General features: G+C 29.7%; 4 protein-coding genes across 10 annotated transcripts; all 4 read right to left on the bottom strand.

Annotated features, from left to right (window-relative positions):
• Nucleotides 1-2461: 2461 nt before the first annotated feature.
• LOC130673020 (SCY1-like protein 2) lies at nucleotides 2462-16812 on the bottom strand. Of its 6 annotated transcripts, none has more exons than XR_008990818.1 (15): nucleotides 16214-16811; nucleotides 8902-9302; nucleotides 8659-8793; nucleotides 8341-8589; nucleotides 6999-7119; nucleotides 6553-6791; nucleotides 6351-6481; nucleotides 6160-6274; nucleotides 5720-6019; nucleotides 4716-4956; nucleotides 4228-4626; nucleotides 3908-4155; nucleotides 3425-3568; nucleotides 2877-3007; nucleotides 2664-2780 (listed from the first exon to the last, which is right to left on the bottom strand). XR_008990818.1 is itself a non-coding variant. In XM_057477866.1 (14 exons), exons 2-14 carry the CDS (start codon nucleotides 9049-9051, stop codon nucleotides 2649-2651), a joined length of 2604 nt encoding a protein of 867 aa, XP_057333849.1. In that variant the 5' UTR covers nucleotides 9052-9302; nucleotides 16214-16812; the 3' UTR covers nucleotides 2462-2648. The 6 variants fall into 6 exon arrangements, 4 of the variants coding, with proteins under 4 accessions (XP_057333849.1, XP_057333850.1, XP_057333851.1 ...); XR_008990819.1 differs by having other exon boundaries at nucleotides 2696-2780; nucleotides 2919-3007; XM_057477866.1 differs by lacking the exon at nucleotides 2877-3007 and having other exon boundaries at nucleotides 2462-2780; nucleotides 16214-16812.
• Nucleotides 16813-18686: 1874 nt separating this feature from the next.
• Nucleotides 18687-21139, bottom strand: LOC130673019 (retinoid-inducible serine carboxypeptidase-like). The gene is made up of 6 exons (XM_057477865.1): nucleotides 20829-21139; nucleotides 20225-20724; nucleotides 20046-20156; nucleotides 19615-19975; nucleotides 19209-19441; nucleotides 18687-19134 (listed from the first exon to the last, which is right to left on the bottom strand). Exons 1-6 carry the CDS (start codon nucleotides 20872-20874, stop codon nucleotides 19063-19065), a joined length of 1323 nt encoding a protein of 440 aa, XP_057333848.1. The 5' UTR covers nucleotides 20875-21139; the 3' UTR covers nucleotides 18687-19062.
• Nucleotides 21140-21321: 182 nt separating this feature from the next.
• Nucleotides 21322-24905, bottom strand: LOC130673017 (neprilysin-2-like). The gene is made up of 5 exons (XM_057477862.1): nucleotides 24899-24905; nucleotides 24209-24663; nucleotides 23826-24120; nucleotides 22318-22568; nucleotides 21322-22249 (listed from the first exon to the last, which is right to left on the bottom strand). The coding sequence occupies exons 2-5, from the start codon at nucleotides 24503-24505 to the stop codon at nucleotides 21905-21907; spliced, it is 1188 nt and encodes a 395-aa protein (XP_057333845.1). The 5' UTR covers nucleotides 24506-24663; nucleotides 24899-24905; the 3' UTR covers nucleotides 21322-21904.
• On the bottom strand, nucleotides 24789-27582 carry LOC130673018 (neprilysin-2-like). 2 transcript variants are annotated; one of them, XM_057477863.1, is made up of 7 exons: nucleotides 27463-27582; nucleotides 27297-27391; nucleotides 26365-26412; nucleotides 25536-25778; nucleotides 25242-25453; nucleotides 24997-25173; nucleotides 24789-24911 (listed from the first exon to the last, which is right to left on the bottom strand). In XM_057477863.1, the coding sequence occupies exons 1-7, from the start codon at nucleotides 27474-27476 to the stop codon at nucleotides 24882-24884; spliced, it is 819 nt and encodes a 272-aa protein (XP_057333846.1). In that variant the 5' UTR covers nucleotides 27477-27582; the 3' UTR covers nucleotides 24789-24881. The 2 variants fall into 2 exon arrangements, with proteins under 2 accessions (XP_057333846.1, XP_057333847.1); XM_057477864.1 differs by having other exon boundaries at nucleotides 27297-27388; nucleotides 27463-27567.
• Between the last annotated feature and the right edge of the window lie 9 nt (nucleotides 27583-27591).

Genomic DNA, 27591 nt, shown 5'->3' with positions numbered 1-27591 from the left:
AAAATTTAATAGTGACCCAGAATATCTATTATAGACAACACTTCTGTTAAGGGAGGGCATTATCACGATGACCGATTTGAATTTTTTTTGTTAGATTCAAAATTTTGATTTTTGAAATTTGACTTGTTTGCGTATACAAGAGATTAAAAATATCATCACAGGTAAAGATAATTACACGTAGATAATTAGAGTAGTATAAAAACAAAAACATTAATATTTATGTATAATTGTGTATATTAAAATTTTTTTTAGTGTATAAGTTTATGTGTAAAGATATAAATTTTAAATATCTTATTTAATTATGTTTTAGAAGAAATTTTTTTAAGTAAATTTTAATTAGAAATTTTATAGGGGACTAGAATTTGTTTTTAGTAATTTATAGACACAATATCCGCGATAAAAATAACCGCAGTAAAATCACCGTCGGTTGAATGATTTGAATGCGATAAAAATAATATTTTTGAGCCAACATATTTTCCTGCAATTGTGTAAGTAATTAGTCATATACTATAGTCAATTTGATTTGATTTGATTTGATCCTCTTTCACTTCGGATATTTTGTCTGTAGACTACAAGTGTCTCTAAATTTGATCAATAGATCCGTCAGCAACTAGTCCAACTTTTACGAGCAATATATTTAAAATTTATTTAATCAATAATAAATTATTTATTGTTTTAGTTTTAAGTGTCCCTCGTGTAGTTAACGATCCTCGCTAGTATAAAATCTAATCTTAGAAGTAGTGATTGTAAATGCAATTTAATAGGTAATTTAAGTAGACAAAAAATTGACGATTCACATTGAGACGAGACGAGTCAGATAATGTCTGGCCTTTTTCTTATTTCTTTCAATTTAATTGTAATATAACTTTAGACTTAGACTTAGATTTAGACTTTATAATGGAGAAATTTTTTTTTATAGAAAAAATATATATATACATAAATATATATATATATATTTTTTTTAAATCGTTTGATAATATTGCCACGGCTTATTTTATTACTTTATATAGCCATCTCTTATTTATCTTTCTTCCAGTACTCTATCTTTAGATAGTTATTATTATTATTATTAAATCTATTGTTGACAAAAAATATTATCTTTGGGCGAGGCCGAGGTTATATATTTTATCCAAGTTTAAAATTAATAACCGAGAACTATGATCTTCAATATTTTTTTTTCTAGTTATTTATAAATTCTCGGTATTTTCAAAACTATACTTTCTTTGCATTTCGTTAATATATTATTATTGTTATTATTATTTATTATTATTATTATTATTATTTATTATTAAAATCTCATGCCCTGGTGGATCCGAAATACGGTAATTTACCGCAAATTTGCTGCAATTTACGGTAATTTGCGACATTTTTACCGTAAGCACTGTATGTTTTTTTTATTTGTACAGTTTTTACAGCGCAATACTTTACTGTACAGAAAACTACCACAAGCTTGCAGCAGTTTTAGGTAAATTCCGCCCTCATACTGCAAATTTGCCGTAAAAATACCGTACGTTTACAGCAAAATGTCGCATTTTACTACATATTACGGCAATTTACTGCGTTGGCCGTAATGTACCTCAACATACGGTAATTTGCGGCATTTTACAATAGATTACAGTACAAATATGACAATTTACCACAATATATGGCATTTTTACCATAGGCACCGTATATTTTTTTATTTTTACAGCCTAATACTTTACTGTACAGTAAAATACCGCAAGATTGCAGCAATTTTACGATAAATTACCACTCTGTTACAGCAAATTTACGGTAAAAATACCACACGCTTGTCGTAAAATACCGCAAAATACGAAATTTACTACCAATTACAGTAATTTACCGGAGTTTGTAGTAATTTACTTAAAATACGGTAGTTTTGCGATAATTTTAATCGCAATTTACGGCATTTTACGATGAATTACGATACCAACACGGTAATTTACCACAATGTACGGCATTCTTACCGTAGGTACCGTATGTTTTTTTATTTGTACAGTTTTTACAGCGCACTAATTTACTGTACAGTAAAATACTGCAGGCTTGGCGTAAGTTTTACGGTAAATTACCGTTCTCTTACTGTAAATTTGCGGTAAAAATGTCGTGCTTTTGCCATAAGACTTTCAAATACTGTAAATTACAGCGAATTACCGTAATTCGGATCCGCCAGGATGCATGCTATGCATAATAATTATATTTCCTTAAAATAATTATATTATTTAAATAAATTAAGGAGTTCGTTTAGCATTAATTTAATACCACAAATTATTAAATTTATTTTAAAAAATTTTATCATATCATTAATCAAATTATTAAAAAATTTTTTTTTTCTAAATATATAAAATTTACATACCTCAATATTAACCCACATAAATATACATGGGTATAAAAATTACCATAAAAATTCATAAGAAAATAATAAAATATTTTTTTTTTTCTTTTTCTAATAAACGATCTCCTTAACTCTGTAAAATAAAATTAAAAAATAATTAATATAAACTTATATTATATCAGTATTTTCTGATGAATGAATTTAATCATAAATGATATGACTGATCTATATATATAAATATAATATATATGTATATGTATATGTAAGTATATACAAGAGAGCGAAAAGTTAAAGGTGTAAATGATATCAATAATTATTATTGCGGGCGTATTTGTTCAGTGGATGATGAACCTGATGATCCATCAATAGTAACGACAATCGCTACTTGGTTCGTTGATGTAATGTCATCATCCGCCGGATAATAATGATCCCAATTACCCCGTTGATTCTGCAATTTATTTAATGCAGTAATGCCAGAGTGTCGGGTGTTTATTCTTGATATTAAGATGATTATTAATAATGCAACTATTAATTTTATTATTACTACTGTTGTGATGATAATAATAGCATGTTGGTGTGTACTGACATATTGATGAGTATGCACGCTTGATAACCAACCAACACCGCAATATCCACAGAGCCACTTGTTTAAGAACGACCAGAGAACAATTGGCACTGCAACCAAAGAATAAAAGACGAAATTTTGAAATAATAATATCCCGTAACAACAAAGCCAATTAAATAAACAGCTAATTGTTTTTTTTTAATAATAAAAATATATATACAAAAGTATGCCAATTCAAGCGACAATATGTCGCAGTAATTAAAAAGGTATTTTATAAAAAAAGTAAACAATAAACTGATAATAAAATAAACAAATAATAAAATAATAACAATAAAGGTTAAGAGGATTTTTTGTCTGAGAGAGACAGAAAGAGAAGATTCTTACATCTTAACCAAGGGTCAGTGGGAAAGCTGTCCCAATGGCTGGATTGATGGAGAGAGTGGTGGTATTGGTAGTTGTGGTAGTTGTGGTGATGGTGGTGTTGGTAGCCCATTCAGGTTGAGGCAGATGGGGGGTAGTTGTCTTACCATGCCGGTGCCAAATTGTTGCAGTAGACCTGATCCTTGTTGGGATGTTGTTGATGACACTGATGGCCGACGGGAATTGCGAATGCTTGTCATACTCGAGCTCAATAGATACGGTACGCTGCTACTTGTTGTCGGCATTCCACCCTACATTATTATTATTATAATTATTTATAATTAATCCATCCCCTGCTTGCTATTCATTTAAATAATTTATCTATTCATTCATTCATTCATGTACTGTAAAAAATTTGCGGAGTAAAATTCACCTCGAAGGGGAGTTTATTTTAATATTTTAAGTCCGAATTGAAATGAATGCAGACTTAAATAAAATCCAAATCACTCAGTTGAAAAAATAATTCCTTATTTACTACGCACCCGGGATTTTTGTAAAAATTTAAAAATTTCGAGTGGCGAAATAAAATCCGTAGTTACTCCGAATTTTTTACAGTGTGCGTTAATTTATTTAATTTTAATTGAAATTACCGTTGGAGGTGATAAATTGACGTTTGACCCACGACGTTCTTGTGGTCCCGTACTGGAATGACGTCTAATAGGCAACCCGCCACCAGGAGTACCTCCAGGTGAGCTTGAGCATGACGGCGCAATTCGTATCTTTGGTGTCATAAGGGTATTGTCTGATAAACGCCGGCTTGGGAAGGCACTGGCGACCCGCAGGAAACCACCTTCATTTGCTGATGATGATGAACCGTACCACCAACCACCCAGTAAACCTATTAATTATTTTATAATTAATATTTAATTGATAAGAAAGTAATTGTTTAAGTATTTAAATTTATTATTACCAGATATTGAATTTTTCCTGGTCATATTTTCAGCTGACGCAGTCATCGACATTGAGCCGATTGAAGTTTTACGAACCATGTCTTCAGCAGACGACGTCTTTCTCTGCTCAATACGCAAACCGGGAATATTAAATGGCGGCACGTGCATATTTTCAGTACTGAATTGATGTCTGAGTGGTCGATGACGCTCGGGACTGGACATTGATAATTTTAATTTGCTCGCTTGGTTTCTCTCGATGCGTGTCAGCATATCTTGCAAAATCTCCATGAGCACCGTGAATTGATCTATATTGAGGGACGGATTAACGGTGACTGGGAGGAGAATGGGCATCACTTTTGTCGCTAGTAAATTTATCGAGAGTCCGTATTTTTTGTTGCTCAGCAAAAGCCTGTAGATGTCTTAAAAAATAATGATAATAATTAGCTGACTGTTGGGTAGAAGGTGAGTTATTAATTATTAATAAAGTTTAAAGTTAAGTGACACTCACTTACAACCCGCAAAACAGCATCCGGCTCTTGGAGTTTTATCTCCCACAATAAAGGAAATATCTCGTCTGTTATTTGCTGAGTATCCAATTGCTCAAGAATTCTTGACAGACAATTCATTAAAACTCGAGAGTCTGTCGTGCTACCCTCGAATGCCTGCATTAACTTTGGTAACACGATATTTTTTAGTGAGTTTTCTTCTATATATTCACATACTTTTGATACTGCTACGAATGCCGCAGCCTGTTGGATGACATTAATTGTAGTTTTGTTATAAATATATATAGAAATATGAGGGAGAGACCGGTACACTACAAGACCCCGAAAGTATTTTTTTATTTGCAGTAAAGTTCAGTGATATGAAATATCTGGGGTAAGATGGGACCTCAAAAATTTGGAAAAAAAATTTTTACGAATTTTGGAAAAAAATAAAGAATTTGGGGTAAGATGGGACTCCTCAGAAATTTGGTAAATTTTTTTTTTTTCTTAACTTTGAGCTTATTGTGAATTTTGAAGCGAAATAAAGTATATGGGGTAAAATGGGACTCCTCAAAAATTTGGTAAAAAAAAATTTTACGAATTTTGGAAGAAAATAAAGAATTTGGGGTAAGATGGGACATCTAAAAAATTTGTTAAAATTTTTTTTTTTCTTAACTTCGAGTTTATTGTGAATTTTGAAACGAAATAAAGTATATGGGGTAAAATGAGACTCCTCAACAATTTTTTTCATTAACAAAGTTAATAAATGATTATAGATTTGCCTTTTGTAATTAAGCTAAAAGTATATACTGTAATTAAATTCAGTAAAAAATTTTTTTTTTTAATTCTTTTGATGTATTCCAGTTTTTAAATTAATTGTAAAATGATGAGCGATTTTTTAAAATAGATGAAGAGGAATAGCATCCAGTGGTCAAAAGCCGCGAAAATTAATTATTCGGTTGAATAATTCCGTGTGCTCTGATCTCCCCTAATTAAAATACGTATATATATATATATAGTAACCTACTTGAACTTGAATATTAGGGCTTTCAAATGATGAATAAAGTACTGGAAGCATTTCACCCTTGATTACTTCGCTCGGGGTTTTCTCAAAGACAACATGTAAATTTTCCAATAGCACAACAGTCCCCTGAACGGACCTCGGGCTCGAAAATAACTCACAAAATGATGGCAAAATTATCTTCTCATAATCCTCAGAACTACTTTGCTGAATAATGTATAGCATAGGTTGTAGTACAGATGCAAATACTTCTTGTGATTTAGATTCCGCTTGAAGATAAGGCCAGATATGTTGATACCACAATTTCTGAAATTGTGTAGTAAAAAAAAACGACACTATAAATCGAATCCAAGATTAGATCGCGAAAAGATTATTTTAGTATTTTTTTTTTTTAATCTTTTTTCTTTCGTCGACGCGTCAGTACTCGAGAAAATTCAATTTCTTACCAGAGGTATAAAAGGAAGCACCTCTTTGAGAGTATTTCTATAGAAATGTGACTTCTGATTCGGGTCTTTCATGTTTATTACGTCAAGAAATTGTAACGCATGCACTGAAGGATCGCTACAAATAACAAAATAAGTATAAATTATTTTATAGAATTTAAAATATAAATTTAAAGCTTTAAAATTAAATTTACCTGAAGTACTTTATGAGCGAAAGATGTTTAGCTATAGGTCTTGCCTCAGGATCTTTGTGCAGTAATCGAGACACAGCTTCATGAAGAGCAATGGGTACTCTTGAAAGAAGATTCTCCACGTGTTCATTCAGCTGGAAATTATTTAAAAAAAGTCATGGGTAAAATTTCGCTATCGATTAAATAAAAAATAAAAAAAACTCACGTTATCTAATTGTTTAATATAATCAGAATTACTGTGATTGGCTTGAATAAGTGGTCTACCATCATTGTAAATAGAAGCAATAACCATTCCAAGACTAAACATGTCACTGCGAATACTGCATAATTTTGTTAATTGTATTTCCGGTGCAATATAATCAAGGTTTGGTTGAATTATTTTAGATAATTTATTGGTCCATGGGTGACACGGAATAGGATCTAGGCCATTGTCATTAGTCCGTTCTAAAAGTGTCAATTAATAAACAAATAAATGAATAAATTTATGAAAAATAATGGAAAAAAAAAAATAATTGAAAATGGAAAAATGCATATTTTTATAAAGGTCAATTTTATTTGCATAAAATCGATATGATAAAATGAAAAATATATATAAGTTAATATAAATATTTTGTATGGAAACAATAAATATAAATATGATATAAATTTTACCGATAAATTCGAGGCCAAATAACTTCCATGTTCCTTTTTTCGTTATGATAATGCTACTGGGGCAGACGTTCTTATGTATGACCTTGCAATTGCAGTGAAGAAAAGAAAGCGCCTCGGTGATCTACAATACACATGTCAAGTGAATATTCCTGATGGTGATGACAAATAAATTTATGAGAATAGTGGACGTGAAAAGTCATTTTTAATAAAAATATTAATGGAAAATAATGCACGTCATCATCCATTATGTCACTTTAATGCTGCGAACTAAAATCCTGTTTTTAAATAAAATTCATGTTGATAACAAAGGGTTGGCTGGAGTACCTGCATCTTTTTTTCCGAGTATTTGAGTAGAGAAAATAACGAAGGTATCAATTTCAAATTAAAATTTTTGTTTTTGGTAAAAATTTCATCGGTAAAAAATACGCACTGTAAAATATTTTTTACTGTACAAGTAATTTTTTTAGTAAAAAAAAACTTATCAAAACATGTAGGAAATTCAATAAAATTTAAGGTAATTTCTGACTACCAGAAAATAAATATTTACTCTGTGTACATAATGGTTTGAAATTTACACCGCTTGAGGCTAAAGTACTTTACTATAACAGTAACTATTAAAGTACACCATTAATTAATAATTACACAAATAAAAAAATTGATTTTTAGCGCGAAAAATTTTTTTCACTACACGGAAAGAAAATTATGAAAACTTTTTCTATGCATTATGGGAATAGTTCCCATAATGGTATAGGAATTGTACCCATACTATTATAGAGGTGGTTCCCATAATATATGGGAATAGATCCTATACCAATATGGGAACCATTTCTATAATAGTATGGGAATGGTTTTTATAATTTATGGTCATAATTCCTATGTTGGTATAGAAAAAAATTTTATAGAATTATGGGAACGGTTGCCATAATTTTCTTTCCGTGTCTGAATTGAAACCAAAAATTTTTTTGGCATGGTAAGAAATTATATTGCGCCAATAAATTTTTTCTACCCCTAAGAAAATTTTTTAATTTATAATGCAAAATATTTCTGCGAAAAAAAACTTCATCTGATGCTAGAAAAAAACTTTACGAAGCCATTACGAACTTAGTTTTAAAAAATAATTAAAAATATTAAACTTGTAAAAAATTACTTATCTTACTTTTAGTAATTGCTTATATTTTTATAAAGTTTTTATTAGTTAATTACAGTCAGTAGACTATAGTTTTTATAAAAAATTAATTAGCCTTTTCTATTTTAGTTGTTTTCCCAAAAATAATTGTCATCGTAACAAACTATTTATTTATGAACATAATGTTCAATTACAAAAATAATAATTTTTTCCAACCTGTAACAGTCCATATTTAATTTCCATGGAAACCATGTCGTATTTCTTAATTAGAATTGGTCGATGTCCCGGTGGCTGCTGATGAGGATTCTGTTGGCCGGCCGCATAATTTGAGTTTGGATTAGCAGCGGTTGGAATTGATGTTGCAGCTTGTTGTTCCCTGTAGGCCAATACATTTGCTAAACTTCCGAGGACAGGTTCTGTTGCGAATGCTAGTGTTTCTGCACATTCTTTTACCGGATGAATTACCTAAATAATCAATTCATTAATTAATAATAAATTAATTATCATGTTCAACTAAAACAACAAATAAATTACTTGTAGTAATTTTGGATGACGATAATCTTCCAAATTTCTCGCGCATCTCCGCAAAATTTCCGTTACTGTCTCCTTGTGTTTCGGTTTGTGAAATTTTTCGACGGATTTTTTTTCAAATACAAACACCGATGCATCCTACGTACAAAATATTAAGTACTTTAGCTTACAGACATTACAAAGATAATTAAAAGTTATAAAAATGTCGTTGACATAAAAGGAAGTAATAAAAGATAAATAAAATACTTGTCCGTCGGTTTTTTTGTACGCGTCAAAGATCCGCCAAACGTGTTCCGGTCCCGCAGTTGCCGTCGGCGTTTGCTTTCGTGCGACAAATTCTTCCCATATTGGATTACTTTCAACGACATTAGGCTGAGTATTTTTGAACTTGAACATGATAAAATAAATCCATCCAATATCAAACGTTCATCAATTTCCTTAATACTTTTCTCTGTTAATAAAATCTCTTGTTCGTCTTCGCAAATTATTCACTTTCTTCTTTAAATTTACTATATTATTTATATTTCTTCCCTAGTAATTTATCGACACTTTTGTTGCAGCTTCAATAAAATCCTCATATTCTTAACTTTGAAATTTGACTTTCTTCATAATATTCATTTTACATCCGTCATTCAACGCCATACAATCTGGAAAAAATTCATTTTTCTTTTTTTATATCTATGTGTACACACATTCATATTGATTCACACATATGTGTATATATACTATTCTTTTATCTCGTAAAAAAAATATATATCCATAGAAAATTGAAAAGGGTCGTTTGGTGGGATAAAATAAGTCCAACATCTCTCTTTCTATTCAGTACCCTTGGGTAAACATAAGCTATAGCATATTTTTCTTACCAACTTAAACATGTTTTGTTGCTTTTTTAAAAAAAAAAAAAAAACATTTTTTATCATTATTGTTGTTGTTATTATTTTTTTATTTTTAGCGATAACCCACTTTTCAGAATCTACTGATATGAATATAGACGTAGATTAATTATACTTCCAATTGTCCGGGTGGATAATCCTATCAAATATCAAATAAAAGTTGCAGATGGTTAATTAGTGAATCAATAAAAGCGGAAAAGGAATATGATATCTATATAAATATATGTATAGATATAAATTTATGTAGGAAGAAAAAATTAATTCATGGCACGAGTAAAATTTTGCATATGAATTGAAAACAAAAATTTTCTTGAGGCAAAAGTTTGTTTTCACCCCGATAAATTTTTTCTGGCTTCGAGAAAAGTTTTTCTCACACCAATAAAATTTTTATTTTCAATTCATAGAAAAAAACTTTATCGAATCAAGAAAATTTTTTGGAAGACAAACGTTTTCGGGAATCAAGTAACGATTTTTCTGAGCCAAGAAACTTTGTCTTCGTCAGAGGAGATTTCTATCCGAGAAATTTGAGGTTTTCAAAAAAATTTCTTGAATCAAGAATATCTTCAGTCGAAAACTTTTTTTTCTGTGAGATGGTAAAAATTTCTTGGGTCAAGTAGACATTTTCTTGGTGCGAAAGAAACTTTTCTTGGATCAAGAAATTTGTTTTCGTCCCAATAAATTTTTTCCTACTTGACGAAAATTTTCTTTTCAATTCATAGTGCGAAAAAATTTCTTGGATCAAGTAAACAATTTTTTGAGGAGAGTAAAATTTTTTGTACCAAGTAATCCTTTTTTTTTGTACACAGAAAAAAAAAGTTATCTCGAATCAAAAAAAGATTTTTGAAGACAAACGTCTTTGGGAACCAAGTCAAGATTTTTTTGAGCCAAGAAAATTTGTCTTCGTCAAAGGAGATTTCTATCCGAGAAATTTGAAGTGTTCAAAAAAAATTTCTTGAATCAAGAATATTGACCTTCAGTCAAGAATTTGTTTTTTCTGTGAGGTAAAAATTTCTTAGGTCAAGTAAACATTTTCTTGGTGCGAAAAAAACTTTTCTTGGATCAAGAAATTTGTTTTCGTCTTAATAAATTTTTTTTACTTCAAAAAAAGTTTTCTTTTCAATTCGTAGTGCAAAAAATTTCTTGGATCAAGTAAACAATTTCATGAGGTGGGTAAAAATTTATTGCACCAAGAAATCCTATTTTTTTGTGTACACAGAAAAAAAAAGTTATCTCAAGTCAAAACAATATTTTTGAAGACAAACGTCTTTGGGAACCCAGTCAAGATTTTTTTGAGCCGAGAAAATTTGTCTACGTCATAGGAGATTTCTATCCGAGAAATTTGAGGTTTTCAAAAAAATTTTCTTGAATCAAGAATATTTACCTTCAATCGAGAATTTTTTTTTCTCTGTATGAATATAAAAAAAGAAATAAAATATTAAAGCGTATATATTTCTCTTATTAATTAGATTCAGGATTTCCGAGGACAAACTGAACCAGGTGAGAAACGAGAAAATCGTTACTGAGTAAAAAAAAAATTTATTTGCTTGTACTAGATACTTGCAAGTTTTGATTCAACTCGTGCGTGTAATTGTACATAGTTTAATTGTGAATGTGTATATAAATGAAGCTAAAGTTTGTTGAGTGTAAAAAAAATAAAAGTTTAATTTGTAGTTTAAACAACTATCGTTGTTGCCAATTAGTAAACTTTTGTTTCGCAATAAGTTTTAATTTTAAAGTTGTGTAGCAAGTGATTAAAAGCGATATAGCAAGAAAATTGAAAATTATTGAAGTTTACGAAAAATAAAAAAAAATACTATTAAATTTATCGATAAAACTTTTACACTGAAACTATGTCAATTATTAAATTATATTTATTACTATAGTTTTTTAAAATAACACTTAAAGTATCGGTAATGAAAAAATAATTCAACTTTTTACAATAACTTTTAAGTTAATAATTAATTATAAAAGTTGGATGGGTAAAAAAAAAGATAATAAACTTGATTATACATTCATTGGATTTAAATGATAAAGAATGTCAATTAGTATTTCAATTTATCGAATAAAAGTTTTACTAATAAAATTTTAATCACGAGTTTTAAAAGTTTATCAATAAAAATTTCTTAATATTTAGATTGATAATTAATTTTATTTAAGATTTAAAATAATAAAATATCGCTTCACTTTTTCAGGTTTTTTTTATCCGGTGAAACAAATAAATAGCCGGGGGAAAGTTTTAAATAAATTTGCATTTAAACTGATATGGACAATTAAACAAGTAAATAATCCAGTGGTTGACTTTAATAAAAGACTGGGAACAAAAATAAAATAACAAAAAAAAAGGGTTTTTAAGCGTAAAATGAAACGAAAACGTTAGTTCGAGTTTACAAAGGAGGTAATTAACTGGCCTCAGTAACTTGTTATCAGTGTGTCGGAAACCGATTCTCTTTAATTTAAATACACATATATATGTATGTATTTAATATCAAGGGAAAGAAAACATGCAATTTAAATTTAGATCAAGTAAAAGAAAATTTTAACGCCCACGTTTGTATACTTTATTAAAAATTTTTCTTGAAATCCACAGGAAATTACTTTAAGTTATTAACTAGTTCATATCACTCAGAAATATGTAATATAAATGAACTTTTTTTTATATTACGTTGAATTTCCAAGTCATAAATGTCATAAAAATTAAAATTACATTTTTTAATTTTATTTCATTTCAAAGCTGATAATTATTTGAAAATTATAACTTTAATTTGAAATTTTAATCAATCGTGAATTTCGAACAATGTATGAAAATATTTCTAAGACCAAGTAAAGAGAATATAATAGGAGAGGGAAAAGAGTTAAGAAAAGGTAAAGGTATGTGTTGGTAATAGGACAGTATTCGTCTTACTTGCTTGGGTGGATGGGCAATTACGGGTGGATATGGGGTATTCCACAGAGAATCGAGGGAATGTAGAGTATATATATTTGTATATATGTATATATAGTTATACTGGCATGGTATGTCTGATGGCTACTCGGCTATACTACTGTTGAGTCTTGAGAGACTTGGTAACGTGTAAACGGACAGCTAGATAGAGTATTGAGGGAATTGCTAACTTATGTATATATATATATACTGTCACAAATTTGCGGAGTGAAATTGAATTAAATCTGGAGTGAATTTGAATTTCGATAAAATCTAGATTACTCCGAAATCACTACGTTAAAAAAACAAATTCCCTTTTTACTCCGTGTACGGAATGGATATTTTTTTAAACTTCGGACTTCGAGTGATGGAATGAATCGGGATTGACATAAAATCCGTAATCACTCCGAATTCACTTCCAATTTATTATGTACCTGAAGATCGGAACGTTTTTCGCGAAATGAAAGTAAGAAAAAAGAAATGAAAAGTAAAAAATCTACTGGATCAAGATTTCGAAAATGTTTTGCACGTCACCCGAAAATGACCACCCCCACACCCCTAAATTGGTCTTTAGAAACAAATTCCATGAATTATTTTCATTTTTGTTGCGTAAAAAACGTTCCGATCTTCACGTACATAATTTTTTGCAATACATACACGCTGAGAAAAAATGATAACTATCACCATCTTGCAATAGGGAATAATTACCACCTGTGTGTGATAATAATTATCATGCTCTTATGTTAACTATTCGTTTCTCGTATAGTAATATTTACTATTACTGATAGTAATAGTTACCATCTACACGGAAAGAAAATTATGGGAAGTTTTGCTATGCATTATGGGAATGGTTCCCATAATGGTATGGGAATAGTACCTATACTATTATAGGGATCGTTCCTATAATTTATGGGAATAGTTCCCATAATAGTATGAGAATAGTTCCCATACCATTATGGGAACCATTCTCATAATATTACGGGAACTATTCCCATATCATTATGGAGACCATTCCCATAACGGTATGGAAATCGTTCCCATAATATTATGGAAACTATTCCCATAATGATGTGGGAACTATTCCTATAATATTATGGGAACTATTCCCATAATGGTATAGGAATAGTTCTTATAATGTTATGGGAATGGTTCCTATAATTTATGGGAATGATTCCTATAATTTATAGGAATAGTTCCTATATATTATAGGAATGATTCCCATAATATTATACAAAGTATGCCTATAAATTATAGGAACCATTCCCATAATTATAGGAACTATTCCTATAATTATGGGAAACATTCCTATAATTATAGGAATTGCTCCCATAATTTATGGTTGTAATTCCTATGATGATATGGGAAAAAATTTCACAAAATTATGGGAACAGTTTCCATAATTTTCTTTCCGTGTAGATAATAATATTTCTTATATCTGAAAATTTTTTAAATTTTCCTTCTGAGATAGTAATGATTATCATCTCGGATAAGAATGCGTACCATCTCCGATAGTAACAGTTACCATAAAAGAATGAGAATCATTAAAATGTAAAGATGGGAATAGTTATTTTGTTAATTAGAAAGTATTGCCACTTTTTTTTCTGCATGTATATACATAGTTTAATTTAACTGAAAGCTAACTAAATTTTTTTTTTAAATTCATTGATGTTTAATTACTTCTGTCAATCAATAAAAATATTTACTATTTATTTTATTTATTGTAAAAAATAATTTATATTTAGTAAAATATAAAATTTAATAAAACTTTTGTTTGTGTAAATATTTAATAATTCATTTAATTAAATAACTTATTTTTTTTTTTTTTAATGAGAAGTTTAAATTATGAGTAGAAATGAAAATATGAAATATTAATTTAGTTGAATAGTTAAAAGGTAAAGAATTTATTAATTTACTTTATTTTAAATATAAATATTTAATTGAATGAGAAAATTAAAAATTTCAATGCAAAATCAAATTTAATAATTTATTTTTGAAAATTAATAAAATAAGCGGATAATCTTTAGAGAATTATTTTAAATGTCTAAAGTAATATATATATTATATATATTTATAATTTATGACCTAAGAGGTAAATTTGAAATCTCGACTGAGAAAAACTGTCGATTTAATAAATTTATGAGCTTAAATATAATTAGAAAAAAGATTATTGGAAGAGTTATTTTCGCCATCATGATAAAAAATAAATATCATGAGATGAGTAGAGAGTTTTATAAAAATAAAAGTGACTAAATAAAAGGTCATAGCAATTTAAAAGTTAAGAAGAAAAAAATATATATATCAGGTAATTGAAGAATATAAAAATAGAATTCCTATAAATTTTTTATTTAAAATAAAAATAAAAATAAATAAAATTTATAGAGATATAAAAATATATGATACAGATCGTGATAAAAATATTATTATTTTTCTTTCTTTATCAAACGTTTTTTTTAGATTCAATCGGTATATATAAAATTTTTACCCTATAAACCCCTTGAAATGAGGACGATCCCCGTTTTATTCTCGCCTACGCTATTGCTCATTCTATATATCAGTCAGTTGAGAATGAGATCTCTGGCTCTTTCCTTCCTTCCTTCCTCTCCTTCTTTCTTCCGTCGTTACTATTCTCCAGAGAAAATAGCAACAGGAGTACGTTCATAGACGTTACTTTCATACGTTTAAATATTTAAAAGAGGTGAAAGACCAAAATTATGTTTTTTTTTTCACCCTCTCAAGTGTTCAAACAAAAAAAATATTTTAAAGAACGTATAAAACGTTTAAAAATAAAATTTCCCGGGTAATTTTATGATCATATAAAATTAAAACGGTTTTTTTTCTTCCATATTTTGATATCTTAATTAACTACTGCACAAAATTCGCGAATTAAATGCGAAGCGGATGACTGTTTATTTATTAAACCCCTCGGAGTAAAATTTACTCCGGAGTTTATTTTAATATTAAAACTCCGGATCAGAGTGAGCGCAGATTGAAATAAAATTTAAACTCCGAAATTTCTCCGCTGAAAAAAAACTTTACTCCGTATGCGAAGTGATTTTTTTTAAACTCCGGAAGAGAGTGACGGAGTGAATCCGGATTTAAATAAGATCCGAATTCACTCCCGATTTTTTACAGAGTAATTTATAAGACAATTAAATAAAATATGAAATTTATGAAGAAACTTAAGTTCGGTATATAATAAAACCGAGAGCATAAAATTATTCAAGTTAAATAAGGGTATAAAAAGTTTAAGGAAAAGTTATTTTATCCACTTTCACCCTTGTTCATATATTATAATATATATTTATGTTAAATAAAATAATTATAAAATAGTGTGGGTGTTTGGGTCGATTGATTTATGAGATTAACTCGATTATTAATTATTCATTTTCCGATAACCCCGGATAAAACAAAATAAATTTAAAAAATTAATATACAAATATAAATATAAGTATTGTAATTTAAAATAATTATCAAAGCAAAGATAAAGACTGTAAGAACAACTTAAACTAATGATAAAAAATTTCCTGGAAGCTAAAAGTTAAAAACGTGGGCTACGAGGGTGTGCACAGACGTAAATTCTAATCCTTCAATTCATCACGAGCTTAATCTTTAATCCGCTATAGTAAAATTAACTGTAAAGAAAGAATTATAGTGGGTGAGATGTCAATTATAAACCAACATGGTGATAAAATGTCATATATTTTTATATATAAAAATAAAAAAAATAATTACTAAAATCTCTCACCTGTTGCCGACAATATTTCTTCATATCGACCATTTCTTCTTTGCAATTAAATTATTTTTAAAAATTAATTTAATAATTATTATTAATTATTATTACAATTGTTATAATAATTAAAAAAAAAAATTACCAAGTCAAACAATAACAATAACAATAAACGTGTCCGCGACGTGATGATGAGAAAGGCCGGCGATCAACTGACTTGATTACGTTTCGGTGTCCTCGAGTAACGGATATATACGTGATATATATATACATATATATATATACGTAAATGCGAAACGTGATATATATAAATATATAGACATATATAAGTGGGAATGAGAATGAAAATGAGAACGTGGAACGTAAACGTGAAGGCGGATGCGTCGAAAGCACCACGACAGCGGTAACTACCACGGCGACGAGGACGACGACGATGAAACAATTGTGTCGGTGGTGAAGTAGTATAGTCCTGTTTACAGGATAACAGGAGAGGACGTTCTCCCACTTGTAGCACTACTACTCCTTTTGCCGTTTTTGCCCGGTAATGGTAAGAACGCAGGCGCAAGCTTGCCCAGGGTATAGGCCTGCTACTGCCTGCCTGGATATTATAGGTCTGGGCTGCAGGTAGCTGGTTTGGCTAGGGGTTGCAACCCTCCCGTCTCTCACCCTCAATAACAAGAGACCTGTGTATCCTGTCGTCTCGTTCTCTCTTGCTGATAAACTGACGTGGCTCTTGATGCCAAACCAAACCGAACTGCAAAGCCCAGTAGGTCTACTCTATACTACAACGTCAATATATATATAATAATATCTAGCTTCCTCTCGTGACCGAGCTCTTTCCCACTCGATTTTCCTAATTCCCCGTTAATTATTTGGGTCAAGGTTCCGTGTGCCCTTGGCATACACTGACGGCTACTGCCAACAGAGAGTTAACTGCTAAATAACTCGAGCTACCACGTAAATTAATAATCCTGGACGAATTAATATTGCTAAGACGTCATCATGTGATCTTTTATTTTTATTAAGAATCTTAATCCCGAAGCACTTTAATCTTTAAATACTTCATGATGAGGATTATAATTATTGTTTGAGTTTCTTAACGTTCATCTCTCAAGATTGATCATCTGCAAATATTACTAAGACCATAAGCTCTGGTTACATATTAATATTATTTATTATATATATTTTTATATACACGGAAATAATTTTCAGAGTAAACGCGGAGTAGATTTTTTTTATTCAGTCCCATGGGAGTTAAATTTACTCCGTTTATTTTAATATTTGAACTCCGGGTCAGAGGGGATGCGAATTTGAATAAAATCTCCGACAATCCGCGGGAAAAAAATTTCGTAGAATCTGTAGGAGTGAATTTTTTTTTAAACTCTGGAACTCCAAGTCAGAGGGGATGCGAATTTGAATAAAATTCCCGTCACTCCGCGGGAAAAAAATTTCCTAGAATCCGTAGGAGTGAATTTTTTTTTAAACTCTGGAACTCCAGATCAGAGGGGATGCGAATTTGAATAAAATCCCCGACACTCCGCGGGAAAAAAATTTCCTCCGTAGAAGTGAATTTTTTTTCAAACTCTGGAACTCCCGATGATGGAGTCGATTTTGATTTAAATTTAAATTTGTTTATATTTATATTTATATTTATTTTTAATTGTTGCTACTGATTTTTATAAAGCGTAACTTTGATCTTGGTGCTCAATTGAACTTATATTAGAGGAAAGCGGGTTACGCGACCCGGTTCAGCTGTCTCCGCGGGATACAGGCCAAGGTTGTGAGGTAAATGGGAGAGGATAGAATACCCGATCGACTGCTCTCTGGGTTAAAAAATGAAAAAGAAGATGAGTTAGTATGAGCTTAAGCTACTGCCATACCTGAATAAAAGTTAGTGGGTGAACTAGAGAGAGAAAAAGAGAAAAAGAGGGAGGATGAAGATGATGATAGGAAGAAAAAAAGAAAAACCCGTGAGGGATGTCCTCGTCAATTTAACTTTGTGGACATCTAGCTCTCACCTTTTTATGTATTCCCTATGTAACTTTATTCTGTTGAAATATGCGTTTCGTTTGCTGTAATATTAAATTCGTATCTTTTTTAGTACTTTCACCATCACATACTTGATGTAGATGATATGTGATTTTTTATTTTTAATATCTGGTAACTTCAAAGATTTATTTTTATGACGTATGAAAAAATATTTAAATAAATTTATTTGGCTTTGCTGTCATTGATTTTTCCAGAGAGTGATTTGTCGAAATGAGGGCTTAGAGTTTCAAACGAAACATGTGTTTATGTATACAGAGATTTTATTACGCCGTCACGTATGCGGGTAGAAAAATCCCGCGATGTGTTATAAATTGTCGGGATTTAAAAGATTCCGTTTTATTGTGAGATAGGGAATATTTTAACTATCAGTAGATAATAGCGGAATTTGAATTTCAGGATTTCTTCCCTGATCGCAGGTTGACGAAAATCTACAAATTAAATAAGATGTCAAGTTTACTGCAACAACTTGCAGTCAATTTAGAAGTTAAATTTTTCTCGTCCAAATTTTTTCTCGCAATTTTCTGTCAGATTGAAATGAACTTTTGCTTCTCAAGTTTTTTTTCCTCAACTTGAAGACGACTTTCTGATTCAACTTTCATTTCTATTACGGCTGTAGATTTACGTCAAGTGGTTTATTTTGTATTCGTATTACAGTACTTAGAAAATCAGCTTTTATAAATATAATTTCTAAAAAATTCTATTATCGCTTAAAATCACAAGAAAACCAACAATGATTATACAAATCCAATAATATCACAATTAATTGCTACTATAAATTTTTTTCTTTAATTACTTGTAAAGAAGAAACTGAACTAAAGTTAAAGTTCGCATTTAAGAGCCGTTATATCTTGAAGTATTGCATTGAGTGCATAGGGATTCTGTGTCGCCACCTTAATCAAATAAACAGAAATTTTTTCATGCAATAGAAATATATTAACAATATATGCAATGAAAAAAAATTTACCGAATGTCCCGCCCTGCTGACCCAGTACATTTTCAAATTTCCGTATGCCTTCACGTATCCATCGACAATATTATTAACAGCAAACGCAGATCTTGGAGCATTTTTCCAGGCACTGCTGTGTTTCCACTTCAATTTTTCCACCCACTTAATCGTACTAGGTAAGGAAATTAGCGCATCTAGTTGACCAGCATAAATAGAAATTTTCAGATCCGTTTCGTTCAGCAATTCTTCAACTAAAATTTAACACAACACAATTCAAAATATCTAATCATAGTCATCGAAAACATCAAAATTAAATCCTAAAATTTGAAAAATTTCCGGCTGATTCTGATAAACTTTGAATCGAATTTCCAGAAAAAATTCACTGGTAAGAATACAAAGTAATTATATATGAATATATAAGTACCAATATTGACAACAGGTTTCAGCAAATCTTCGTAAAGATTTTCATAGACTTTGTTTGACTTCACCCAATGTGAATAAAGGCCTAAAGTTTGTTTGACATTTTCATTCATAAACTCCGACAGATTTTTTGACGATTCCACTGGCGGCCTTGGAAAACAAGACGTATAATTTTGCACTCCCTCGTGTGAACTTCCTAAAGTAAGTATGTTAAAGATAGTAGCGTTATCACTAAGTTTACCAATACTATTCGTCGTCGCCTGCCAAACATCCATAGCTTCTCTCCACTTTTCTGCTTTTACCGCTTGTTCCATTTTTTCAACCTCTGATTCAACTCTTTGAAAGTCAGTAGTGTCCAAAATACCCTGATAAATTATTAATAATAAATAACAAAATTAATTAACAATATATATTACATAGAAAAATTTATTTTACCGCATATAGTAGAGATGGCGCCCAAGAAAGAGCCGAATCTATTGGCGAAATTAATGGAGAGCCCAAAACAAGACCCTTTAAATTACTGGTAACACTTCCATCATATTGTTGCTACAATAAAAAGTTATTAAATAATTTATTCAAATAACTTAAGAGTTACTTATTTGTAATGTATGTACTTTGTACCAAATGGAAGCCAACTCTACTCCCATTTTCGGGCCATAAGATTCTCCGACGATATAAGTCGGAACATCTTTAAATTCTGGAAATACTTCAATAAATTTTTTTATACATTCCAGTAGATCATCAGCTATTTGTCTATTTTTTCTAGCGTAAGCTGATTCATTTTCCACGTAACTGAAGCCTGTACCAACTGGATTGTCAATAAACAAGACATTGTAGTAATTGACTAATGTGTGATTACGTCTTTTAAGATTCAAATCAACTGGTCCTACTTCAAGAAAGTTTCCTGCACCAGTCCCAGAGCCACCTGGACCTCCTTCTAACCAGACCAACAATGGCTTACTGTAGACATCAAAATTACTCAATTTGTTCGGGTGCGGCGGACTTACGTAATGCAGCCACCAAAACATATGAGCACCTGGTCGAACATTGACATACCCCCATTCTTGGTCGCCTGGACCGATACCTGTTTTGCCTGTTACTTCATGGACTTTATCTGCAAGAAAAAAAAAATATAGGCAACCAACTTGATAAAAATGAGAAATTCCATACTCTGTGGTAATTAATTTGTTATAATTGTAATTATTTTTAAATTATTACCGTAAAAAATAAAGCAGGAGACAAAAATAAACCGTATCCATGACATTTTTTTATTATCAATGAATGTTGACTCCTCTATTTGTGGTCAAAGACTGAGCTCTTACCCATTTAGTAGACTGATTGAATAAATGCTCCTTGAATTATTACTGCTACTGAGAATAGAACACTCTCTAACTCAATATCACACGTCTACCGCTTGCTTTTGAAAAGAGAGAGCGCGCGACTAGATATAAAAACCTTGCCGGATAATAGTTTGTCTAGACAATTATCTCTCGTTAATGAATAACCTTAGGACAGTCGAGATTACAATTTAAATGTTGACAAAGTATTTTTTAATAGTTTTGTTTGTCAGTCTTAATAGAAATCTTGATGATATTTTTTTATTACAGTTTTCTATGTAATGAAAAATTTTTCATCTCAATACCGTGGATTTTACTGCGATACAATTATAAAAAATTGTATTAAAAAGGTATACTTTCATTAGAATATTTTTTTTTATTTCGTCATTTAAATTACTTTACATATGTAAACATATATAAACAATTAATTAATTATACAATTATCGGATAGAGGAACAAAAATAAGTTATTACTATCATTATTTATTATTTATTTAGCCATACCCCTGTAAAAAATTATTATGTTCATGATGAATTTAGATATAAATTTCATCTCAAAACTCAGATCGTGACACAAATATGACTTTCATCATGAAATTGTATCAAGAACTTTAATCACGTCAAAATTATGACATAGTAAAATTTCAATCCAAGTGATCCGAAGTTCATTCACTAAATTAATTTTATAATTGGTACTGATTTACTACTAGACGAAAAGATAGAGTAAATTCATAATGAAAGTCATATTCGTGTCACGATCTGAGCTTCGTCATGAAATTCAGATCTAAATTATTTATGAACGAAAATTTTTTTTACACGGGTAGAGTCAAAATCTTGACGAATATGACCTCTGTGAAGACGAGGCTCCAGCACACAAAATTTCAAAAATAGTGGCTTCTAATTTGAATATAATATTTTATTGAATATTAATAATAAATTTGATTTGTCATTCGAAAAATCACCACATAGAGCATTTACTTCTCGGATTCATTGGAGATCCTACTGGACATTGAAAATCATCTGAAAATTCTTTAATATTCGAAAATGCTCCGATTACACGAAATTCCGGAGGGCTATGAGTGTCGGAAATAATCTGAATTTTCAAAACTTCAGGACGTTGTGCAGTGCACCAAGTATGTGAAGCGCTAATCCAAAACAATTGCTTAGGTGTATAATGATCGAGCCCAGGAAGTCGAGGTTCGGAGACGTTCTGAGACTCGGCCCAATTTCTGTAAGCTAAATAAGTCGTCTTTAACCCGCCATTATCAGCAGTATTTTCAGTGATTGTTTTCAATCCGTTTACCTAAAAACAATAAACGCAATTTTGTTATAAAGAAACCATAGAAATTATGAAAAATTTCATTGTCTCACATTCATTCCAACTTCTTTTACGACGTAGTTTTGATACTGCTCATAAAAGCACAAAGCTTTGTCCCAAAATTTATCATCTGTAGACGCTTCCCACCATTTTAATAAATTACCATCTTCATAAAAATTTTTTCCTATGGTATCAAAACCATGAGTGATTTCATGGCCTATTAGAAAACCAACAGCTCCATAATTTATATATCGCGGACGGTCGTTATTAAAAAATGATCCTTGAAGAATAGCAGCAGGAAATTCTAAAAAATTTTTTGTATTTACAATCGTTATTACACTGATAAAAAAAAATAACTTTTAGAAAAACTGTATTTTCTTCCCATAAGAAATTATGCTGTGACAAATTTCAAATCTTATTTATTTTTGGCGCGAAATTTTGAAGATTTCATTTAAAATCATTTTGTTAGCAAAGAAACCTGTTTAGCTCAGAATATGCTGTTTTTTTCGAAATCGTGTAACTAAATTTCGATTTTCTTATTATTTCGATTTATTACTTAAGAAAATATTGTTTTTGTTTTTTCAAAAGCTACACTGAGAAAAAATTTCTCTTTAGACAATTAAATTGGTTTTGTTAAATTCTGTCAAACTAAAATTTATTTGGGACAACTAAATTTTATTACATCAATATAATCTATTTTATCATTTTTAACAAATGATTTAATAGACTCTATTTGGTTGACATTAATATTTCTCTCTCTAATATAATAAAATCATATGGTAGAGTTAAGAAAATATTTATTTAATGGACAACTAAACTATTTTATAGTGCCAACAAATCCAAATATTAGAGCAAAATATTATTATATTAACTCTAATAAATATTAATTAGACACAAAAAAATATATTGATTTAGAATAAATATATATATTTGTTCGAGGTTAATAAATTAATATTTGAACCTAATGATTATTTATTTAAAAAGTTATGGTGCTAAGCAGCAGCAGCGCGAGTAGTTCGGTGCTCGCCACTAGATCACGCCTACAGCTTTGTAGTGTCCCTGGTAAGAAACTTATTTCAGAGTTATTATATTCCCAGCTTGAAGCATTTATAGGACGAGCTATCCGCTGAAAATTTTTGATAGTAATATAGGGGTATCCTGTATTACACCATGATATTCATGATGAATATTACCGTTTTTCCCGAACAATTTTTGTCTTAGTATGAAATCAAGTACGTGTGAAGGAAATAAATTATTCTTCTAAATATGCATTTATTTAACTTTTAAATAATATTCTGTCATTTTAAAATAATATTTAATTATTATTAATAGCTCATTCTCTATAGTGATCACTCATACATTTCATTATGACTACTTTATAAACTCTACAAGTAATCAATTTGATTTTATGCTTGCTACTAAAAGCGTAATTATATTTACTAAATATTTTATAGTGTCTAATAACTCGTTTTTTTGGTGGATTTTGTTGGTTGAAAATTTTTTTCTCAGTGTATTTTTTCTTTTCTCCGTGTAAAAATTTATAATAATTGTAAATACATACGGATAATATTATAATGAAATAAATTGAACGCATTAACAGCAGTTGGATTTAAATATAACACCCAGTCACTTTTATTGAAATGCGTTCTAAATTTTTTACGATTTATTTTATTCATGTGCGATGCTAAATTCAATATAGTTTGTAAATATGAATCGTTTATGTCTAATTCAAAATTTTCGTAAATTGTTTCAAGTTTTTTCTCATCCAAAAGTCCTTCGTTGTACGCAATATTAGTAACCATAGAATCGGCTTTTTTCAAAGCGTGCTTTCTAGTTACTTCGTCCATCCAATCAACCTGAAACGATTGAAAATAGTTGGGATAATTATTTTCATTTCCTTATTTAAATTTTGTCTCATGTTATGAAAATAAAAGTGTTGGTTACAGTTTCTAAAGTTTTTTTAAACTGATTGATAATAGCATTGACCATTTCGGTGACATTATTTTTGGCAACCTCATTAAAATATTTTTTGACATATAATGAACCAATAGCAAGTGGCAAATACTGAGATACTGCGTTCAAACATTCATCGGATCTAGACTGTCGTTTAGTGTTACCGTTCGCTGATGATAAAAAGTCTATACGTTTTTTATTTATTTCTTCTGTCAAAAATGGAACTGAATCAAAAATAACTCGCCATATAATGAAATTTGATTGAGTTCTTTTCGAAGTTGTATTCATAAGTTTTTCGAAATTTGATAAAAATTTTGGATAATACACATATATTGTCTCATTTTTATCCACTTTGGCATAAGGTTCAAGAATTTTGTTAAAATATTCTAACCAAGGAATACTCGAATAGTTCCTTTGTAACTCAGCGATAGTAATTGGAGTATACTCTGAAAAAAATACTTAATTATCACAAAAAATAATCGTTTAATATAAATTGAAGTGAATGTTTATTAAAACTCATTATAAATTAATTAATAATTGACTCAATAATCAAACTTTTAATTCAAATTTTAAGAATTTGAAAATTGATAAAAATTGATTCCAAGTAGAATGAAATGAGCTTTGAATTAATTCCGAATTTTCGGTAAGGTGAAGTTGAATTAAATTAGATATATTTTTTACCAAATGCGCTTTTCTGAAAAAAATATTTCATTATATTTTTAAAATTGTCGTGTTTACAATTAAATAAGAAAGACTTTGTCCCAAAGTATATTTCTTACATTGACCAATTTTATTTCAAACTCAAGCGATTCCGTAAGTTCTTTGTCTGCGTATTCCCGCTCAGCTCCAAGAAGTACCGCAATATCAATCATATATTTTTTATAATTTTTAATCACCTCATCTTCTTGCCCTCTTAATAAAAAGTCAGGCACCAGTCCAAATTTAGGTAATTTTATCTACAATAATAACGAATGTAAAATTCAAAATTTTTTTATTTATATTATATTAAATATCATGAACTAACATTTATGACAGTATTTGTATTATTTTTTATATCCGAACCAATTTCAACGCCCAGAAGATATTTTAACGAATACCCCATATTTTTGAGAAGATATATCGAGTTTGTCCAATTAAATTCATCTTCTTTCCAATTATCGCCTTCCAAAACAGGCCAGCCTCCTAATTTTTTTAATTTACTCAACAACGGAGCCAATCCGTGTTTTTCGATAGCAGCTAAAATTATTTATTTCATCAGCATAGATAACAAATAATCATTTTTTACAGTTTACCATACAGTCATTCAAAAAATACTCACTTTTATTCATACAAATATTGTAGAAATTTTTAACGAGCCTAAATGACTTTGACATATTAGAAGACATGTCCGTCTCAACAATAGGTTTTAATTGTTCCCGAACTTGGTCCGCAAGTGCACTAAAAATATCCACTTTGCTTTTGTCATCGGGAATAGTCGTGTTGATAAAATTACCGCATGTGAATTTGTAAAAATTATCACATGGATCGACGGACAAATCCATGGATTTTATAATTCTTGTTGCTAAAATCCATTACAAATATCTCTATTACTACATATTTATATATGAATCATATTTACACATCTTCAGAAATAAAACTCTCAGTAGTTTGGGGGTCAGAGCCAATAACTAACAATTAGAAGTACGCAGGTTCAAGCCCAGCCCAGGGGTACTTTACAGTACGGTCATATTATTTATTTTGATTCATTGCTTCATTACTTATTTTCACACCTTTGTACTTATAAAAATTTTGCATTGTTCAACTTGACATTACACAGATTAATAGTTTAAATTTGAAATGAGATTGTAGTAATAGTAAGACATATGATGACGTAGTCATATTTTACACACGTGGTTACATGTAACCGGTAAAAGATGGCTCATATATAGAGCATATATGGAACATATAAAAAAATTGTTCATATATAAAGCGTATATGGATCCTAAATAGAGTCAAATTTCATATATAGCTATATGAGGTCAATTTTTGACGGGACCAAATTAATAGAAATTGGAACAAAATATAGAAAGTGGTCTTAGAATATAGATTTATATGAATATAAATTGAATAATAAAAAATTTTTATTAAAAGTAATCAATAATACTTACCCGTATTATTGCATTCTGAAGTAAGACAAATATCATTTGAATTTTGAACTGCAAGTAAAAACAATAAATTACTTGACAAAAATATAGAGAAGGTATTGAGATTTTGTTTATATTAATTAATTTTTTCCCTGGTTTTTATATTGTAATTATAAACAACAAAGAGAGTTTCGTCCTCACAACAGAAGAGGGGATAACACATAATTATTTTATAGTGACAAACATGATTAGCTTACGGTAGGAAATGAAATTGTTATAATTACAAATTAAATTGTGACGTATTTGAGTAGTCAATTGGTTACAAGAACACGTGGTGTTCATTAAAAAAATATCATCTTATTTCAAAGCAGGTAGCTCATTCAGCTATTTAGTCGAGAAGGGGCATAAATGGTAATTCCAGCTTCTAAGTCATCAAAAAAAATATCAAAAATGAAATTACAGGGTGACAACTGCTCAGGTGAGACAAATACGACCCCCTGCGCTAGAAAAATGATAATAGCAATGAATGAAAGCCGTGGAGTCTTAGCAGGAGATCTATTGGGCTCGAAAATGGACAAAAACGCTGATTTCAGCGACATCATCTTAGAAAAAAATCGGTCTATCGGTTGAAAAACAATTAGAATCTTCTTCAAATAACTTTTAAGGACCCATAGTCATCCCATTCAAATTCCATATAAAATCCATACTCAGGACTTGGTGTTGTGAAAAAAAATTAGATTAGTCTTTAAATAAACTCTATGAAAGTCCCAGAGTCGACCCATGCAAATACCATTCAAAATTCATACTTAGGACTTGGTAATGTGAAAAAAAAATAGAATCGTCTTAGAAACAAATATTAAAACATGAAGTTATAGAGCGACAACTGCACAGTTGCGTTAGATAAAAAATCATTTAATAAATTATATATTTTACAATATGAATCATTGATACAGTACCTGTTTCTGTGTAAATTCCATTGCATAATATAATTGCCATCAAAATTATTATTAGACCTCGTTCAAAAAACTCTTTTTTCCAGTTAATCATACTACTGACATACATCAATAAATAAATTATAATTTCATTTAAATAATCACATAAAATTTATTATTTACAACTTACAGAAATATCTTCATTTTCGTTCCTTGAGTAGAGAAAAAAAAAAAAAGCTGTAGAATAATTTTTATTTTTACTTACTTCTGCACGATGCAGAAGATTTAAATAAACTGAGCTGAGAGAAAAACATGGATG

Source organism: Microplitis mediator, chromosome 8, assembly GCF_029852145.1.
Source record: "Microplitis mediator isolate UGA2020A chromosome 8, iyMicMedi2.1, whole genome shotgun sequence".
Classification (NCBI taxonomy): Eukaryota; Metazoa; Arthropoda; class Insecta; order Hymenoptera; family Braconidae; genus Microplitis; species Microplitis mediator.
This window is presented reverse-complemented; position numbering and strand designations above follow the sequence as displayed.

What these genes read in the sequence shown, in the direction of transcription:
- LOC130673017 (XM_057477862.1), bottom strand. Translation starts at nt 24,505, where the DNA reads ATGAATACAACTTCGAAAAGAACTCAATCAAATTTCATTATATGGCGA. An exon ending in TTAAAAAAACTTTAGAAACT is followed by an intron (nt 24,121 to 24,208) that starts GTAACCAACACT and finishes CAATCGTTTCAG; the next exon opens with GTTGATTGGATGGACGAAGT. An exon ending in TAAAAGAAGTTGGAATGAAT is followed by an intron (nt 22,250 to 22,317) that starts GTGAGACAATGA and finishes TATTGTTTTTAG; the next exon opens with GTAAACGGATTGAAAACAAT.
- LOC130673018 (XM_057477863.1), bottom strand. An exon ending in TGGAATTTACACAGAAACAG is followed by an intron (nt 26,413 to 27,296) that starts GTACTGTATCAA and finishes TTTTACTTGCAG; the next exon opens with TTCAAAATTCAAATGATATT. An exon ending in TTCAGAATGCAATAATACGG is followed by an intron (nt 25,779 to 26,364) that starts GTAAGTATTATT and finishes AATGGATTTTAG; the next exon opens with CAACAAGAATTATAAAATCC.
- LOC130673020 (XM_057477866.1), bottom strand. Translation starts at nt 9,051, where the DNA reads ATGTTCAAGTTCAAAAATACTCAGCCTAATGTCGTTGAAAGTAATCCA. An exon ending in GTCATCCAAAATTACTACAA is followed by an intron (nt 8,590 to 8,658) that starts GTAATTTATTTG and finishes TTGATTATTTAG; the next exon opens with GTAATTCATCCGGTAAAAGA. An exon ending in GCCCTAATATTCAAGTTCAA is followed by an intron (nt 4,957 to 5,719) that starts GTAGGTTACTAT and finishes GTCATCCAACAG; the next exon opens with GCTGCGGCATTCGTAGCAGT.
- LOC130673019 (XM_057477865.1), bottom strand. Translation starts at nt 20,874, where the DNA reads ATGTCATGGATACGGTTTATTTTTGTCTCCTGCTTTATTTTTTACG. An exon ending in TGGCTTCCATTTGGTACAAA is followed by an intron (nt 20,157 to 20,224) that starts GTACATACATTA and finishes TTTTTATTGTAG; the next exon opens with CAACAATATGATGGAAGTGT. An exon ending in TCAGCAGGGCGGGACATTCG is followed by an intron (nt 19,135 to 19,208) that starts GTAAATTTTTTT and finishes TATTTGATTAAG; the next exon opens with GTGGCGACACAGAATCCCTA.